General features: G+C 40.3%; 1 protein-coding gene across 5 annotated transcripts in view; it reads right to left on the bottom strand.

Annotated features, from left to right (window-relative positions):
• Positions 1-3503: 3503 nt before the first annotated feature.
• The window catches only part of Atp2b1 (ATPase plasma membrane Ca2+ transporting 1), a 107379-nt gene continuing 90880 nt past the window's right edge, over positions 3504-20002 (bottom strand). Inside the window, exons 13-22 of one of the 5 annotated variants that reach the window (XM_029482169.1) lie at positions 19087-19266; positions 18375-18462; positions 17891-17997; positions 14193-14384; positions 13746-13959; positions 13142-13353; positions 11803-11910; positions 9947-10129; positions 9415-9566; positions 3504-6864 (exon numbers count right to left, since the gene is read on the bottom strand). In XM_029482169.1, the coding sequence (XP_029338029.1) occupies positions 6852-6864; positions 9415-9566; positions 9947-10129; positions 11803-11910; positions 13142-13353; positions 13746-13959; positions 14193-14384; positions 17891-17997; positions 18375-18462; positions 19087-19266 (1449 nt within the window). In that variant the 3' untranslated portion in view covers positions 3504-6851. Of the gene's footprint in view, positions 6865-9412; positions 9567-9946; positions 10130-11802; positions 11911-13141; positions 13354-13745; positions 13960-14192; positions 14385-17890; positions 17998-18374; positions 18463-19086; positions 19267-20002 lie in introns of all 5 variants that reach the window. The other 4 variants (XM_029482166.1, XM_029482168.1, XM_029482165.1 and 1 more) reach the window with 4 other exon arrangements.

Raw genomic sequence — 20002 nt, 5'->3', positions numbered from 1 at the left:
ACGGTTAGTAGGCAAGGATGAGAGATGGTGGTCATGCCATAGATAAATACGACCAGAGGTGCAAAGGGTGTTTTAAGAAGCCAAAAAAGGCAGTTAGAAGGATACCCTATGATGTCAGAGTTAAGAGTGGCCATCTTTTGCTTCCATAATGAAAAACAGCAAATAGAATGGTCACTGTCATCCAAAGAGAAAACGTCCACACAGGATGAAGCAAATGGGTAAAGAAGTGAGATGCTTATAAATGGTACCAGCTTGCTGCCAACTGGATGGGGAGGGCAAGTGTGAATGAACAAAAATAAGAAAAACGGGCCTATGCAGATCTTTCCAAGGGGACGATAAAGAGACAGAGAAGACTAAACTGAATAGAGTGAATGTTATTCATTAGCCTAGTTCTCACCAGGGTTGAACTTCAGTGGTTGCCTACTATCTATCCAAGCGTTTGTTCGCTCGTTTGAGACAGGATTTCACTTTGTAACCGTTAGCTGGCCTGGAACTCACTCTGTAATCTAGGCAGGCCCGGAACTCACAGAGACCTGCCTGTTTCAGCCTTTCAAGTGCTGGGATTACAGGGTCATACCACCATTGCCTGGCTCTATTCAAGCCTGTAGAAAACTCTCCCACTGGCCTAGCCCATTCCAGCTACACTGAGCACTCCCTTTTGGCCCTCTAACTTGGCAAACACCAACCTACTAGAGCCTGTACAAAAGGTACTTCCTGATAACACAGCAGGTGGTTCCCTGGGTCCAGTTACTCACCTGTGAGGGTGTCTGTGAACACACTATGGAATACAGATTCACCCACCCAGCCCCCTTGCCCTGCACCTCCCAATCTGATCCTGTTTGATTCTTAGAATCAGAGACAGGAATTCCTCCTCATAGGTACCGAGTATTTGTTGAATGAATGCCAGAGGAGCAAGAGATTTGAACAAACCCATCTAAGCAGTTAGCAGCTCATTTAGCAGGAAGGAATACAGGGACCAATGCCCAGACAATGATCTAAAATGACATGGCAGGATCCGACCCTTAGAATTGGAGTGGCTGTATTGTTTGATGGCCCTGGCCCCTACTGCACTTCAGAAATGGAGAAGTATTACTTCCCTCAATTCTACAGCACGAAAACAAATCATCAAAGACCCTTTGCCTCACAGGGGGTTCACCTCGGAGCAGACTTATGATGATGAAAAGGATCCAAACCTGAATTTTGAATGTCACACACTCCAGGTCTTAGTGGCCACGTTTTCTCCCTGTTCTCCCCCTCCAGCTATTCATTAAGACATGCTGCCTCAGACTAAAGACTAGCGATGTCCAAAGCTGTCTTATTGAGAAAGACTTTTAGTATAGTTTACCTCAATGAAGATACCATAATGACCACGGACGTCAGCTAGCAGCGCCTCATTTTTACAAACCAAAGGGATGGAGCATTCACAAACTGCAGGGCTGCAGATGGTACTGAGACTGAGGCCATCAGAAAGGGTTGTGATCCACTTAGATTTGACTCACTGAAATCTGATGTGCAAGTGTCTGTCACGTGAGCTAAATATGAACGCATTAAGAATTTTCATCAAGGAAAATACTGTCGAGACACAAAATATCTCACTAAAATAAACTCAAGGGGGTGGAGGAGTAGATGGGGTCTCAAATATAGCTAGGAAAATTTCAAAGGGCATATAAGAAAGAGCAAAAAAAGAGTGAGCCATGTCTAAGTAGTATATTCATTCTGTAGTTCCAGCTTTTCTTCTTTACAGAGACAAGAGTACTCATCGTATTGTAATGTGATAAACTCTCATCCCGTATGATTAATAAAAGTGCTGACCTTTAATGCTACCTATGGAACTTCAAAACCACCCATCTCAGAACTTCTAACTGAAGTATGTGACGAACATCTCTGTCCTATCTTCCTCTGACCTGTGAGGAGAGCTTGGGCTCCTTACATCTTAGGCAGCGACTCGTTGCCTCAGTCTTTGAGCTGTTGTTTAGAAGTTATCTCGGAAGCCTCCATTATCAGAGAAGAGCAGCAGCAAGGACGGCAGCACCAGGCTTATGCACTGGAGTTTTTTTTTTTTGATACTTGTTTGACTTAAGTGCTAGCAGCTGGGGCTCTTCAATGCTGTCTCAGTATGAAGCTGACTTCTACCATGTGTTCCAAAGCTTTTTAAGCCTCAGTTTTTCCATAAGTACAATGGAAGTTCACAGGGTTATTATTGACATAACCCGTATAAAATGTTTGGCATACCGAAAATTACTTCGTAATTCCTAGTTTATGGGCCAAAACCCCATTGCTAACATTGGGGGGGGAAACCCCAAAACTATATGACCTTTAACCTTTGATTTAAATTAAGAGAAGCTTAGTTTTGAGCTGAACCCAAATCCAGAAGTGCACAGGGCTTTTTCATAGGGCAGTGTCGCTTAAGGAAACTGTACCGGGCACCAACACCGTATAAACACACACATTAACTTTAAGCCTCTATTTTGGAGCCATGAAGGTACTGTTCAATAATGACAATTCAAACTCAGAGAAAACAGAGTGACTCAGCCTGCTTGTACTATATCTGACTATAAGATTTTTTAAAAATATTTTTTTAAAAAAAATATGAAAAGTGGAAAAGAAATCATTCTCATGGCAAAAGTATATAGGATTAAGGGTTTATAAGAAAAAAGCTACCACTTTGTTGATAAATTATTTGGATGAAAGTAATTTTCTTATAGACACATACCCAGGAGAGGAGCACAGCAATACAGATACTCATCTATGTGTAAGAATAATTGAAAAAGGACGGTGTCCTGCACTTCAGGCAGGTTCTAGAGCAGCCCAGGTTAGTGACTGAAAGGTTCAAGAAACCAAGGTTTCTAAAGGTAAGGGGGGAAAATGCCAAGAAACAAAGGCTAAAGAAAGTGCCTCTTCTTCTTTAGTTTAACTTTACAAATAGAATTAGAAACTCAATTCTGACAGTTAATACATACAGAAGTTCCCAATCTGACAAGATGAAAAATACCCTTCCTGCTGTATGATTCAACCATTTAATAGTTTATTCCATCAAAATACAGTATCCAAAATTACCTTGCTGGTTCGGCATTGTTCTGTGAATTTATGGCAATCATTGACTATGGAAACCACCGAAGTGTAAGTTTCACTGCTATTATTTTTCCATCAGAGTTAAGATAATTGCTATTAAAAAGTTCGGATTGTTTAATAAAGTGTTCTTAATCATGTGGAAAACAAGTTCTACACTAAACTAAACCGCTGTCCTCCCTGGCCTGCAGAACGGATGCTGTGACTGAGGGCTGTCACTCTGGGCAGCAGCTGGGGTACTACACCCACTTCCCTTTGAGAGGGGAAACCAGGCAAGTGCATGAGAACACTGAGTCCCGGGACCCATCATAACATTCCAAGTATTTTATAGACTCTGCATTACGGAGATTAAAAGCAAAAATCTCAGGTAGGAAAAAAGGAATGCCAAAATATGGTGTTCAGATCACCCCAAGGGTCAAAAAGTTCAGTCCCCATTCAGAAACAGATAAACAGTATATTTATTAAATGAGTTAAGACAAATAAACTTTACAAATAGACAAATAATAAAAGGCTCAGTGGCTAAAAGAGATGGTAAGCATCAGTAGAAGAAATCAACACCATCACGGTAGTATCCCAGTTGGCTTACACGTGGAAATGAAAGGTTCAAAGAGCAATTTCACAGAAATGAAGCCAGGTGTTTTTTTTTTGTTTGTTTGTTTTGTTTTGTTTTCTCTTATAAACAAATCACCATTTTCTTGGTTCAAAACTGATAATCTGTTATGAAAATTACCATATCACATATTTGTAAGATGACAAGACGTAACTCATCCTCAGAGTGCGACAAGTATTTACAACCACGGAAAGGCAATGATGGGGAGAAAAGGGAGTCTAAAAAATATACAAAGATTAAAAACATTTGGGATGCAAAATTAAACAAGTTTTTTTTTTTTTCCTTTCTGATTTTGGTTAGAGAATAAAAGAGAAAAATGTGAATTACAGAAGTTGATTTAGGTATACACACTATAGAATGGGATCCAAGATCTTTAACAGCTTGCTTGTATTTTTTTTTTTCCTACTTACATAATGCTGTGGACATTTCTGGTAGAAATTACAGTGTCTCAAAGAGAGAAACGCACACCGAGCGTGTTTTGTTATTATTACTTCACGGATGTCCTAAGACCCGCTTATGGATTTAGAGGTGGGGTAAAAAGCCATTGCCTTGAGTTTTGAAAAAAAAAAAAAAAAAAAGAGACCGGAAAAGCTAGACACAAACCCTCCAAAGCACATGCACGTCTCATTCTCTTGGTAATTACATTCATATTTAAGCATAACCAAAATAAAAAAGAAAGCTGAGAACATTTCCCTTTTCTCTATTCCCTATGCCTCACAGGCTTCTTCAGTGGATAGGGTCAATTTTTAGAGTTGAAAGGGTTCTTCAAGAGGAGTCTAGTCCCCCACCCTCCATCAGGGTGAGTCACTGCCCCAAGATCATGCAGCACGTTAATGGCAAATTCAAGACGAGGAGCCCACCTTGGGCTCCTGGTCTAAATATGCGTCCCAGCATATCATGCTACCTCTTTTTACAGTATGAATAACTACAAACACCTGATGAGTAAAAATGTACAGTGATCGATGGGACAGAGCCGATGTGTTTCTAAGACTTGCAGAGAGTTACTACAGGCAACTGATGGGGAGAGAAAGATTCCTCCCACCCGCCAAAAAAAAAGAAAAAAAAATATATATATCAAGCACCATCAACTAGATGTTTCTTTGCTAGGTCAGCATTCTTGGATGTAGTAGTCCTCGTAAACTTTAGGTCAGCCTGAGGATTGTTTATCTGGCGAGATCTGCGCCCTGAAACAATACCACTTTCTAAAGGGTCAAGACAAGAGGCAAACAAAGGAAGAAGATAGACAGAAAAGAAGCAGAGAGCCTGGAAACTCAATTGTCTCAGAGATGAGCATTTCGGCATAGAGTTGGTTATTACATCTACATAGATCATGTTTAGAAGCTTCCTCAAACCTTCATGCACCATCCCTTTAATCTAATCTGTTACTGGGACACTTAATAAAAAACAAATACATCAGAGACAACTGTGGTCATTACTTCGTATAAAATGGCCAGACTACTTTACTTTAGATAAAAGTAGATTCTAGGAAGGGTATGCTAGGTGGCCAAATTGCTGTCTCAGCTCGACTCCATGGGGTGACCACGAAAGGATTCAAACAGCCCTTCCTGGGGCTGTCACCAGCTTTAAATTTTTTCTAGTTGTGGTTAGAGGAGACAGGCCAGTGCGGCACACATACAGAACCAAGGAGCTGAGCTGTCTGAAGAACCATTGCTGTGCATTTATTTAATAAAAGGGCATATTTATTTATGTTTACAAACAAGTTTCAAAAACAAAAGGAGACGATGTATGCCTCTCTCTATTAACCTTTCTCAAAATGCCAACAGCCCCCTCTATGCTGTGTGAAGGTATCTATGGAGTTATTAGAAAAATCAATGCAGTCACTCACAGTTCACTAAGACATCACTGAACTAACATATTTAGACAAAAACAAAACAAAAAAAAAAAGACTAAAGGTTTCTCTTGTACTTTGACAGTTTAATTTGATTGGCCTGAAATATCAAACGCATTTCAAGCATCTTTCATTGTGTGTGTCCCGCGATAATCAAGCTACTAAATTCTGAACAAAAGGTTATCAGCAAGTTTTCAAAAAATTTAAAAATTAAACAGTTCTTTCAAAACCATTAAGTAGTAAATGTATTTAAGAAACTAATTAGGACAGATGCCATAACTTCATTAGAACACCACTGCTCATGGTTTTTGTTGGTTTTTTTTTTTGTCTTGTTTTCTTTTTTTCTTTTTTGTTTTTTAAACAAAGCATTAGTGTTATCTATTTGGCTATTAGTATTAGCAATTTATCTACATATGTAACAAGATAAATTGTAGGCAAAAATTTAGTACAGTTTCAATAGAAACACCCCCCCCTTTTTTTTCCTGAAAATACAGCAGTATTTGAAGGACTAATTTTTCTCTGCATTACTATAAGGAAGCTTCCCGTCTATGAAGAACAAAAAAAGTATCTACAAACCTTGTAAACAGATCTGTATCATTTATAAACATAAATAATCCAAATTATTAACAGCCAACAGCAGAAATTAAAGTATTCACTCAATGATCCAGGGCTCTCTGTCTCACCCAGCGTCACTCCTCCCTCCCTCCCATCAAGTACTGAGATAAACCACAGCTCTGCTAGTCAGGACAACGTTAGGTACACTGACGACCCACAGGCCACTCGTGCCGAGTCACCGCTGTTTATCTGTCAGTTCGTTTCTCCCACACCCCAAAAAAGCACCCTCAGTCTGGCAGAAAGCTTTGCTTTTGTTTTTTTTAAAAAAATAAATCTACATTCGTACAAGTGTGTCTTCTGTTGAAGTCCAGAGACAAGAATACTATCTTGTCCGTCACAATATGTGAAAAGACTCAGTTTCGATTTGTTTCTTTACAATGCAGCTAGTGTGTTACCATTCAGCTTACAATCAGAGTGATGTTTCCAAACTATGTAGTGGGCTTCCTGGGGATGAAGAGGTAGCAGACTTGTTCATTTCTATTGTAAGGTGAATTCCGCTGTCAACAGCATTGTTATTTTTGTTAGGAGAGGGCGGAGGGCTGGAGTTGCGTTTTGTAGGGGCGTCGTCTTCAGCATCAGTGTCATCAATAAGGGGGATGTGCGGCTCTGAATCTTCTATCCTAAACTCAGGGTGTGTCATAAAGTTGTGGATTGAACTTCTTGATTCTGGCTTCTCTAACCCTTCGTATAAAGAACTACGAAATGCATTCACCACTCGGATCTGTAAACAGCACAAAACACAGAGAGATGTCAGGACACCAGGAACGTCGCCACAGTAATGGTTCACTTATGAGTTTGAATCCACAAACAGCTAGGTATGAGTGAATCGAATTTGCATGTAATGCAGTGGAACTTGCAATACACTGTAAAAAAATGAATATTTTAGTAGGACACTACAGAACAACGAAACCACGTACTCTAATCGAGAGATACACGTTCAAAGAAAAACTAACAAAATCTCATTGTTACTGGCTACAAATTTAATAGCCATTTTGTAGGATTTTTTTTCCCTAAGAAGACAAAAACAAAAACAAAACAAAATGAGAACTTAGCCATACACAAGCTTACTTGAATTATCTTTAAATAAAAAAGCACATATTTCTCAAAACAACTCAAGGTTAACAATGTCAAGCACAAAGGGGACTATTTATCATGCTAGGAATTAGGGTGTCACCAACTATGAACAAGCCAAGCAAATATAAGCTGAGTGCCACAATGAAGTCACATCTGCCCCACTCCTTCCTTAATTAAAATTGAAGACGAACCCGAATACATATCTATAAAATGCTACTAAACAGCTATAAATATTTGAGTATATGCCATTTTTCTACAAAAATGTTAGTGTTTTGTTTTTCTGTATTAAAGATTATAACTTAATCACTTTAGTTCTCTGGAAAGAACAGATTCTAAACACATACCTTCTGGGACTCTTTGAAAAAAAAATTCAAGGAAAAGACAACAAATTTCAAAGTTTCCTTTCTAGTAACTATTTAGACTTATATGGCCTAACAATTTACCTCTCTTTTGGGGTGTATACTGTATACAGGAAACTAGGTTAAAAGACAAGTATAGAAATGTCACTGTAGTGCCAATAGTCAGGCTCAATAAACCGGTGTCATTCAACATTTTTTCAGAGGATAAAATCAATTCTGCTGAGCACTTACATTAGTTAAAATATAAATATTTTATAACATAGAAATGTTCACCTTTGTTTCAATAATTTTAAGAATGAAGGCACCGTTTATTTACTCATAAAGTTGAGACCTGATACCAACATTCTGGAAGGAAAACAGTAATCACTAAAATGATCTTAACAGGGAAATGATGGCTCAGGCATTTATTCAAATAGACAATTGAATGTACATTTAAAAAAATATATGGTTACATGTCCCTTCAAATCACCATCATTCTTCATGCTTGTCTTTCTGCATGAGTGCGGTGTTAAGTCTAAATCAGTGGCTCTCAGCCTGACGGTCACAGTTCTTTTGGGTGTGTATAGGGAGGGGATCCCCTATTACATAGCCTTCGAATCACCCATTTACATTACAGTTGTGAAGAAGCAACCCAAGTCATTTTACTTCTGCTGTCACTAGGGTGGCAGTGTTTGGCAGATTGAGAATCACCGATCTAGTGGCCCTTTACACAGAGTATAAATAAATACAGCTGAGTGACAAAGGGAGGCATAAAATGAGTTCTCCTCCCACCTACTAGAGGCTGAGGAGGTGCAGCCAAATGGAATTTCTCCACCATAAGCCAGATGTAAATGTCCCTACACCCCACGGGGTTTTTATGGACTATGGTACAGTGTTAGCACACATAATCAACCCCAAGACCTCTCAGACTCTAACGTGTCATTTCACCTGACTGGGAATCCTGGGGAAAGGCAGACTCTAATCCAGGAGAGCTCCTACACAGTCTGCATTTCTGCATGCGGGTGCGCGTGCTCATGTGCGCACACACACACACACACACACACACACACACACACACACACACACACACAAACAACCAAATGCAGCCTGTATATATTTCTTCTGACTTTATTATCATTCTATAATTCTACTTCACCATGCATTTCTATTTTAACTCGACAGACTAACAGCAGTGAATACACTGCATCAGAATATTATCTACAATGCACTTTCAAGCTGAACTTATTGTACAAAAGGGAAGAGCCCAAGAAACCGATCAATAGAGAGAGTGTAAAAATAATGAAAGCTTATTCAGTGGCTCACAGGATCAAGGCAGACAGAGTTCCAGTTAGGAAGGCAGGCAAGTGGCTAGCTATGCAAGAGCTTCACTTCATGCTGCTAACTTTCTAAATGGACAACGTGAAAGCTGAGACGCCAAATTCACTCTTTAGCTTTACAAACGTCAATTTTCTGGTTTTGTTAGCTCAGTTTCAAATCACATGCTTCCGGGAGCCATGCAGTATGGATACGTTGAAAGGCATATACTCAAAAATTTATAGTCGTTTCCATAAATGCTAAGCTGTAGTTTTAGTCCCCGTATGAACTCTAAGAGTTAGCCCAGAGACAAGCTCCCAGGTTTCGAGTGTAATCTTTAGTTGCATCTGACCCACCTTTCCTCTACCCCTCTACGAACTGAAACAGTAACAATGGCAACACTTGAGGTCTCAGTCCACTTTACAAAAAGAAAGCTTTATGAAAAGCCCAAACAATGAGTTTAAACAGTCAGGAGAGAATGAGAAACGTTAGGTGTGTGGAATAGGAAATGTTAATTTCATGCACTTAGGAACACACACTCACACCCCACAGTAGTAGAAGCAGTAGAAGAGGAAAACACTACATGTGTAGGGGTAGAAATATTTGTTACATCATGATGCTGGCTGGCGATGGAGGGTTGTCGCCTTAGAGCCCCCTGAATGGAACTTCCACTCTGGAAAGCATTCACTACATCCATCTGCAAGGAATCAGAGATCGTGACAGCTTGCTCAGCAAGAGAGAGAGAACAAGAGAAAGGACCGTTCCATCAACCAACATTTACAACGTAAAGGGAAAGGCACTTTTACAGAGCACATCAATAGGCAAGATGTAGCATTTTGAGATGAGAGGGGAAAATAAAAGCTAGGGGGAAAAAAAAAGCTGAGGGCATATAAGAGACATTCTTTCATAATCAGTTAAGAGTTTCACTCAGTTCAGCCATCAGTAGTAGTTTTCAAAAGAATACGTTTTGTGGGCCGGGAAGGCTGGAAAGGCAGTTAAAAGCACAAGTGGACCTCTCCCCAGGTGAACAACGTCCTTACTCCCATCAGCTCTCCTACCTCTCTACCAGACCCATACCTGTGTTTGGATTCTGTTCAGGCCTCTAAACCACAAGATCTGGCCACGCCGCAACTCCCTTTCGGCATGGTCAATCTCTTCAACATCCTCTGCTAATTCCTCCTCGGGTATCTCCTCCTTCTGGGTTCCATGACCAGCTTCTTTTAGAAACTTTAAGCGGCTGGTTGGAATGGTTGAAATAAGCTATAACACAGGGGAAAGAACTTAAGGTATTAAAAACGGCAAGAGTGTCCATTTATCTTTACCAGAGAAGCAGTGAGATCTTGGAGGTCAGATTTTTCCCAAAATAAAAGTTATTCAGTTATACAAATTACATAAGTTTGCAAGGACAAAATGTTTTCTGAATATGAATTAACTTGCTTGTATTTCTTATATTTTAGACATTCATGACAGTGAACTGCACGACCATGTGTACATATACAGAATTTCCACTTGAATGCTTATTGATTACATTTGCTTCAAATAAAAAGTGGTTGAACTGGATGCAAAACAAGCTTGTAATCCATTAGTGCTATAAAGTTCAACAAATGAAAACATCAGAACCCAGAAAATCATTAAGGTTACACTGAAATATTTTAGTTAATTATTTTTGGAAAACTTAGCTATTTAAAATTTGGATCAACACTGATTGATAATAGCGATACTTAGCAAGGGATACCCCCAGAGACAAGAAGAATACCAGAAACATCAACAGCCCATATTAGCAGTTGTGTGTTAGCAGGCAGAGTTTACCAAGGGGAAAGCAAGATGCACCCAGACACAGACCAGCCTGGAGCCCTTGTACTCCTGCCCCCTGACTTCAGAAGTAAAACAGGCTCAGATATGTGAAGTGACTTGCTCATGGAATGGCTAAGATTCCAGGTCTCCTGGGCACCATAGCCAAGACTTTTTTTTTAAGTATCACACAATTAAAATCAACAGGCAAAATTAACGTGAGCCCACTGCTGCACAGCACTCAGTTTCTTCTTCTTGACATTAGGCAGATTTCTAGATTGTAGGCTTGCGCTCTGCCTATCAGAGAACATTGCAAAAATAATTAGATTGGAAATCTACAAAAGAAATGTGGACCAATTACGGATCACAGAGAAAGAGATGTTTAAGATAATAAAAAGACACATAGAACCCAGAAACAGGACTAAGAAGAAGGTAAGGAAGGCTGAGCTAAATACAAGCTGAGTTTGGTTTGCTCTGCAGAACGGCCGAGCGCACACAGTTCCACAGCCACCCACTACCCTTGGCTCACGGATGTGTTAGTACTGATTCTCCAGCAGCGGTTTCATACCAGGAACGAAAGCCTGGCGGTGAACACCGTGGCATTACCACCCGTCTTTAACAGAAGGGCATGCGACTGCAAGTGAGCCGACTCTCAGGAACGGTTGCGGAGAGCTTACTTTTCTGTCTTTTCTCATTGACAGATGCACTGTTAAAACCATTCCAATACCTGAAAATCCTTTTTTTGTGGCTATGTTTTCCAGATACCATGATTTTAAAGAACTGCTTGCTAGGTAAGACTCAAAACTTCTTCTAGGCTTTGAAAAATATTAACTTATATAGTAGAATAATGGAAGTATGTTTATTCTGAAAATATATAAGTAGATGATAAAGACGCAGGCGTTGACATCTTAACTAGTCATGTATGTACCCTTTGTAACTGCAGCAACCTGATTTACAATCTTTAGTAAAGGGCAAAAGAACAGAGCACAATAAGCAAGCGCCATCTTGGACAAGCCGCCTAGGGAAGGGAGACAAATCCCGTGTCACTCAGGATCCCCTTTTGTGACTCAATGGTAACCAGAATAGTAACAGAAACGGCTGCATGTTTTTAAAAAGAACCACAAAAGCAGTGAGATTTTTACCTGGCCCCAGAGTAAGGTCCCCATTCCCAGGAATATCGACCACAGCCATTGCTCTATTGAAAGTTCTGAGCAGCTGAAAGGCTTCCCGCCAAACTGCACAATTATTATCTGGAGGGATAATCAAGAGTAAGTTTATTTAAATGACAACTAAAATAAAGTAAAATCTCGACCCCAAGTTTTAAATATATATAGGAAGTTATGTTTACTAAAAATAAAAATCTCATGACCAAAGGAATACCTGTATGTTCTCGCTATGTATGTCATGTAGCTACATTCCTGGCTATGCTTTGAATCCTTCATGCCTTTCATGAAAGGCTTTGTGGGAAGCACACGTTATGGAGACGTGGACAGAGAGAATGCCTCCTTGCTTTCTCTCCTACATGGAACTTACTCCTACTTTACATTTAGATGTTAAGCCAACTATGCACGCTCTGCAATGAAAGAAACACAACCTGGCAACACTCTGTGAAATGTGGGCTAGCTTTGCAAAGTCTATCCAACAGTGAGCCTTAAGTCCAACGACATACGTACATAAAATTCACGCTGGGACTCCTTGACTTTTAGTGTCCTATAATAGCATACCTCAGAATAATAGGTATTAAGCAATCAAATATTCACCTTTGTCTGAGTCTGACAATTCTTTCTGATAAGTAGCTATGAAATAATTGAAATGAAAAAACGAAGTAATTTGGTATGAAAGTGGTTACCATTTTTTTCTTTAAAAAGAATTATAAATCTAACTCTTTGCATTTACTTGTTAATTTCATTTCATTTCTTTTCTTTTCTTTTCTTCTTTTAATGTCGAGAATATCTGTGTGCTTTTCCAGGTTGAGCTGCCACCGACTTGCTAGGAGTCTAGCATTCAGTTTCCTCATAGGTGATGTGACCATCAGGTCTGGATTTTCATAAAAGCATGAAACTAAAAACCATCCTTTTGTACATCAAGAAACGGAATGAGAAAATGCTCAGTGTCTCTAGATTGTTTTTTTTTTAAGTAAAAAACTTTTGTGTTTTGGTAGAATTAAGGTGTAACAGAAAGGCATTAAGATACTGGGGGAAAACCAATAATTATGTGACTGGCTGATTTGGTCTCATTAACAATAATTCTTTACAGTTAAAAGAAAGCTAATTGCTTAGGCAGCTGTGGAACTAACTTCTGAGAAAGCTAGAGACAAGCTGCAATGGTTTTCAGAATATACTTTAGGCAACGTGAAATTAGGGAGTCATCAGAAGTCACCATACAGAAGCGTCTGTCCCAGCTGGAGTACCATGTGAACAATGGACCAGTTTACTATGTCTCACAGAATAACCCACCTAAACTCCCTTCCCATCTACTGACCTGCACCACAAAGGTGCCCAGGACAATGGTGCAGAAGATGGCGTTATTGAAGATTCCTTCAAACACATTTCTTTCCCCGTGAATTTTCCGGGCGTTTATTTCATTGAAGAGCTGCATCAGCACAAAGGTATTGAACACAATGGTGTAGTGTTCTGATGGGGGAGCGTGCAGAGGGGCATTCCTCCCGCTGTCTATATCGAAAAACTTTTCTCCTGAAACGAGATGCCACCATTTTGTAATTATCACTGAAATCACCCGCCATGCAACTTAACAGAGTGCATACTCGCAAAGCCTGGCCAATCTGTGATGTGCAGTGACCACACAGAAAGAGCTGGAAGGGACCTTGGGATTATTTGGTGCAGCCCTGACACTACGGAGACATGTCAGGACCACAGATCTAAGTGCCGCGAATCCCAGATAAAAGCTAAGCCTCTTCACTTCCCCTACCGTTCACCCAAGTGAACTTAAAAGAACCTGAAAGACACACAGTGGAGTCAGGAGCAGGCCTTATGCTTCTGGAATTCTGTCACACTACAGCACACTGAACAGCATCGATGCGCAACAGACACGGTGTAACAGAAACGTGATCACAGTGAACTCTTACCAGCAAATAAGAGTGTAAAGACCACTACGAGCTGATAGAATGCATGGCCCAAGATGTTCTTCATCATCGTGCGTGAGATGAGAGGCTTATTTCTACCATAAGGCTTCCGAAGCAGGAGTGACTCGGTGGGTGGTTCCGTAGCCAGAGCCAGGGAAGCCAGCGTGTCCATGATGAGGTTTACCCAGAGCATCTGCACCGCCTTAAGTGGTGAGTCCTAGAAAAGACAGGCTTCCTAATAGCCATTCACAACGGTTCAGGGGGAGGGCAGCAACTTTCGGAAAGCCTTTAGTAGGAAAGACTTCTACAAAGACTTAAGGAACAGAGCAGATTACGGTTCATGTTAATTAGCCTATAATATAAAGCTTCATCTTACTTCAATACTTAAGGACTTTAAAAAGGTAGAGCATATAATTTTTTGCTTTAAAATAAATATTAACAGTCACCTACTTGAGTAATACAAGCGCCCGTGAAAGCAACAATCACTGCTACTACATTAACAGTAAGCTGGAACTGAAGGAACTTTGAGATGCTGTCATAGACATTTCGTCCCCACATAACTGCTTTGACAATGCTTGTAAAGTTGTCATCTGTGAGAATAATATCAGATGCTTCTTTAGCCACATCAGTTCCAGCAATGCCCTGTTAAAAAAGCCTGTGAATTAGACTATGGGCTGAAAATACCACTTTACATATGCAAATGCGCACCATTACACTTAACAAAAAGAATTACATTTATGCTAAAAGAAGGTAATACTGTCAATGCTAAGATGCGCCTGGGAAGGACTCTCAGGCTTAGCTGACTTCATATGTAAGGAATGAAGCATGCAGTGCAAATCAAGGGATGTGTCTTCCAAGGCCACGCAGAAAGTATGCTAAAAACACCAATGGTTTTAGAAAGGCTGGCCGTGAAGGTGGCAGCGGACACGTTGGAAGGACTGGGGAGGTGGAGGGATGAGAAGGAGGAGGTGGAGATGATCACTACACGTGTACAAGTGTGTGTACTCTCAAGTTTAAAACAGTGTTGAAAAATGAGAAGAGATTAGAAGCGATAAAGGCGAGGGAAGGGAGAGCTTGCACAGAAACCGCAAGGACTGAAGCAGATGATGACTGATAAATAACTCAGGAGACCAGAGCAATCTGAAGCTTAAGCAGTCAGGACGGAAGCAGAGAAGGCCTTTCCCCCATTACAGAATTCCTAACTGGCTCTCAGGCCCTGCAGTTTAAGGGAACACTTAGAGACAAATGAGAGGCACTCTTGAAGACCTGAAGACCTGAGGAAGCACTGGGGAGCCTCAGGCTAGTGAGACTGTCAACAGCAGGATGGTAGGTTAAAAGACTGTGGGTTAATCAAAACAAGTTAACTGTAACTATAAACATCATAGATAATGTTCACATACGGATGCTAACACAATACATATGATTCGGTATAGATGAAACCAGACAGAAGCAGCAAGCTCCAGGAGTCATTGGCAGTGTGCACTTTCTGTCCTACACAGAATGGTGTGCACTTGAGTTCGGCTGTGCATTTATGACTTAGATGCTTCTCTGTTAGATGTCTTCCAGGTTTAATAAAATGAAAACACGAGGCAACCAGATCCTCAGAGCTCCTTCTCAAATGCATGCAGTCAGGTAACCTGTCACTCCAACTCCAGATCCCAGAAGGTCAGGAGGTGGGGAGGGAGGTCTGTAAGATGAATTTGGTAAGAGCACTGACTGGTCTCTGAGTCATTGCAAAGAGAGTCTGGGAATGAGGGTTCGCCAAGTATGTTACAAATTAGGAAAAAAGTTAATTATATAAGAAAAACATAAGTTGCAGGAAATTAAAAAAAAAAAAAAAGTTCTCCAGAAAAGTAAAAATACTTGTAGGAGACCATGTGGCTCAGGGTGGAATGGAGCTGGCAGTCATAATATAGACACCATACAGAAATGCTGGTCTAACCAAAGTGACAACATAACCCCACTGGAAGACCAGGAACACATGCATGAGCGTGCAAAGGCACGAGCATGCACGTGGAGCAGATGCAGTGCCGTGCCCGTGCCCCTGATATCTGTGTAAGAGTCGAGGCCTCTTCTTCCTTAGGAAAAGCCAGTCGTCAATGCTTCCTATGCTGACAAAGTAGTGGGGTCATTACAGTTTATATAGATGGGGAAAAAAAAACCCCAACAGCTAACATGGTCAAATCTTCTTTTGGGAATCAAAAACTAAATGGCGCATGGTAGAGGCATCTGATGAGCCCCGTTAGAAATGCTGCATGCTCTGTATGAATCGGCACTGAAGGCTGAGATGGAGGTTTAACTCAAAATCAGCAATTACAAGCCACGGTGTTCTCTCTCAGCCTCTACATAATCACCTTAGTTTTATGACATAGGTTACGAATGCAAACCTTCATAGCTCTGTTCAAATCCTTATAAATTTAAGAAATAGTTATAAAAAGTAGGTTAGCTGGTATGGGAACTTGGAGTTCCTTAGTGTAACTGACTACCTGCGCACGTGTCTCTGAACTGATCTGTGTCGTCTCAGAAGTCAAGTTTTAGCAGAAAATGGTTTTGAGTCCCAGCCACCCAGACTGACTCCTTCGCTTTACTTTTGAAATAAGTTTAATTTTTTAAATCTAATTTAATTTTAAATCATGCAAAACCCTAAAAACAAAACCACTACCAACATAGCTTCTGTACTGTATTTGGGGGGGGGGGTGTCCTGGATTGGTGAGTTTTGCTAACATTTACTTAAAACCTTCAGTATCTGTCTTATGCCCAAATTTTGTAGAAAAGAACAATTTGTTCCATGGTACTAGTTTTGGCATCCTGGCTAAGTGTCAGGGTCACAGAAGGAGCAAGAATCTGCTACATGCGGAGGGGCGACAGTTACTGATTGCAGTGTTCCCAAAGAGGATGATGTCGCTTGCTTAAAGCACAAGGCAGAACCCCCAAGAATTCCTCAGTCCACGTCAGGAACTCTTCGCAAGTTTCAACATTACATGTCAATACAGTTGTTTAGAGGTAAGGTAGGATAGGGTAGGGTAGGTAGGGTAGGGTGGTGAGTCCTTGAAATATTTATTTTTGCTTGAGGGGAATTTCCTCTTACCACCTGTCTTAATTAAATCTTATCACCCAGAGTCATCTTCTATATCTCTATTTTAGCAAGAAAATCTTGGTGGGTAATCACACAAGTACAGCCTGGGACACAGAAACACCCTCACACCCAAAGCCCTTAATGTCACAGTGGGTTTCAGAATTCAGTGTCTCCCATACTGTAGGATAAGGAGACAAATTTAGCACCTCTAAAGCACATTGATATTTCTACAATGACCATGAATAGTCACATGAAGTAGAACACATAACTATTTAGAACAGACTTTTGCAGTCCGTTGTGAAACTCTCCAGTCCAATGCAGAAATAAAAAGAACGGGCTGCATATTAAACAAAAATATTCAAAATTTCAAGGTATTTATTTTGGTTATGTTTTAGTTTTGGTAATTAGCATTACAGACTACTATTTTCTAAAAATAAGACAAAGAGTAAAGAAAACACTTAGTTGAGGATTTTGTGGAAAAGCAGGCACCTCCCCCACTTAAAACAAATCTCTTGTATGTGGAATCTAGATAGAAAAACTATGGAAGGCATCCGAGTAGAAGAGGGTGGAGGGTGAAGGCCTAGAGAAGGGGGAGGGGAAGTGAGAGAGGGGCTGATTTGTTTGGATATGAGCAGAGTATGCCATATGCATGAATAAGGCTGCCATAATGAAACGCAGTATCTATTCACGAAGGTGACTGAATCGCTACAGAAAATGATGACATTCAGGTACTCTTTAAAAGCCATTAGTTAGGTCACCATTCTTATGAGTCTGTTAAGAAGGTGGCTGTGAGATGCAGGCGAGGGGAATAATGTTTAAACATGTCTCAGAGTACAAAGCAAATGTACACTGTTACAGCTGTTCAAAGAAATAGTCTTCTGGCTAGACTTGATAGTATCTAATAAAGGTAGCATATAAAATAGTTAGAGCTATAAATTCACTTACATCTTTTAAAACTAACCTTGAAGAACATTGTTTCAAATCGATAGCAATTTTGGCAACAAACAAACAAACAAACAAAGCAGACAACCTAGACAGCGAGCTGTGTGTAAACATTAGCATGGGCTCCTACCATTGCAAAGCCAACGTCTGCTTTCTTCAGTGCAGGCCCGTCATTTGTACCATCACCCGTTACAGCTACAACCTGTCGTTGCTCTGAGACTGTGCTGTCAATTATACCTTAAATAGAAGGAAATAGCAGTGCTATCAAAACCCTTACAGAATGCATGAAGTGGTTCCGTACAACATCCTTATTAGCCTGGTTCAGAGACTCGAAAATTAGAAAAATATATTTAAACAAATGTAAAAATATAAACTGTTTTGCTATGGAGCAAAACAATCAATTCTAGCGACTAAGGCAGCGTGGGAGCAGTATTTTATGGAAATTACTGAAGATAAATGCAATTTGCCTAATATATCAGAAAGAAGTATTTTTACATTTTACTAGAAAAATGCTATTTGTGACTCAATTTAATAGTCAGGATTTGTTTGAACTTCAGGAGGCAGAACATGTCCCTGTGTTAGGAAACCGTGAGATGGTTGTACAATGTACTCACCTTTCACCAGTGTATGTTTGTCAGTGGGAGATGATCTTGCAAGTACTCGAAGCTTTGGCCAAATCTTGTCTATCCTTTCTTGTTCAATCTATAAATTTTTATCAAGGTTAAAATGTGCCAAAACTAGTCTTAGTTCCAAATCAGCTAGCTGCCATATTCACCCGTGGTTCCTTATTCATGGTCCAGAGAGTAACAGACACTCCCTGGGACTTGTCACATTTACCAGTTCTTGGGCGGGGCCTCAGGTCAACGGTAAATATTCCTGAGTGGGATGTATCAATCTATGCATTAACACACTGTCTTGGTGGCTCTGATTTCTGTACAAGTTTGAAATACACTGCTATCTATACCATTAGGCTAACTTGTGAACCTCCCTGCACCATACTGCCTCTGAAAATCAACTTCCTTAGCATGAGAATTCTGAGAATACAGAGTCTCCTAAAATCTACATCCTCTTTGCTCTTTCAGCCCACCTTAGTAGTCTTATAGTTCCGGACTTATAGACATATAGTAACTCCTTTCATAAAACATCCCGTAAGACACAAGCCTTTCCAGAACCACCATTCTTGTCCCCTAGAATGCAGGACTGTGTTGCTTCTGAACAGCATTACTGAGGCATGGTCCCTAACAACAAATTCACTATGTATTGGTTGAGGAAATTACTAATACACTAGGAATATCAATTTAAAACTTAAGGAAAAAAAAATCTTACCTCTCCTTTTTCATTTCGTATTCTTCGGTTAAAATCTTTACCTTCTAAGCATAGGAAATCTTCCCCTGGGTGTAAAATACCACATTTGGTAGCAATGGCCCGAGCAGTGTTAATATTATCACCAGTGACCATGCGCACAGTAATTCCAGCCCTCTGACATTTCTTTATTGCCTCTGGTACCTGGTTCACAGAGGAAAAATAAAATCATTAGGATGGAAATTTTTTTTCCAAGAAAAATATTGAACAAACATGACTTCATAGACCACAGCTGACACATTGATCTCAAGATGTCCAATATTTCTTCAATCACTGCCAATAGTGTCTTTGTTTCTATTACTACCAGTCATTTTTAGCTGCTACCCTTGCTTTGTATACTACCTTCTCAATACTATTTAAGGTCTTTCTCCCTCTGGAAACCATCAGGCAATTCTTTTTTTTTTTTTTTTGCTTTTCGAGACAGGGTTTCTCTGTGTAGCCCTGGCTGTCCTGGAGCTCACTTTGTAGACCAGGCTGGCCTTGAACTCAGAAATCCGCCTGCCTCTGCCTCCCGAGTGCTGGGATTAAAGGCGTGCACCACCACGCCCAGCCCATCAGGCAATTCTTAAGGCAATTAAACACACACACACACACATATAGTTATAGACGGCCCACTTTTACTTCCTTTCCCCTAACCAGTGGTTCTCAGCTTGTGGATGACCCCTTGGGTGGGAGGGTCGTATATCAGGCATCCTGCACATCAGTTATTTATATTACCATTCATAACAGTAGCAATATTAGTTATGAAGTAGCAATGGAATAATTTTGTTGTGAGTTGTGAGTCACCACACCAGGAGGAACTGTACTAAAGGGTCACAACATCAGGAAGGTTGAGGAGAGCCGTCCTCATCCATCTTTAAAACCCAATCACCCTTCCTTC

This window comes from Mus caroli, chromosome 10, assembly GCF_900094665.2.
Source record: "Mus caroli chromosome 10, CAROLI_EIJ_v1.1, whole genome shotgun sequence".
Lineage (NCBI taxonomy): Eukaryota > Metazoa > Chordata > Mammalia > Rodentia > Muridae > Mus > Mus caroli.
The sequence above is the reverse complement of the archived record's forward strand: the minus strand, read 5'-3'. Positions and strand labels throughout refer to the sequence as shown.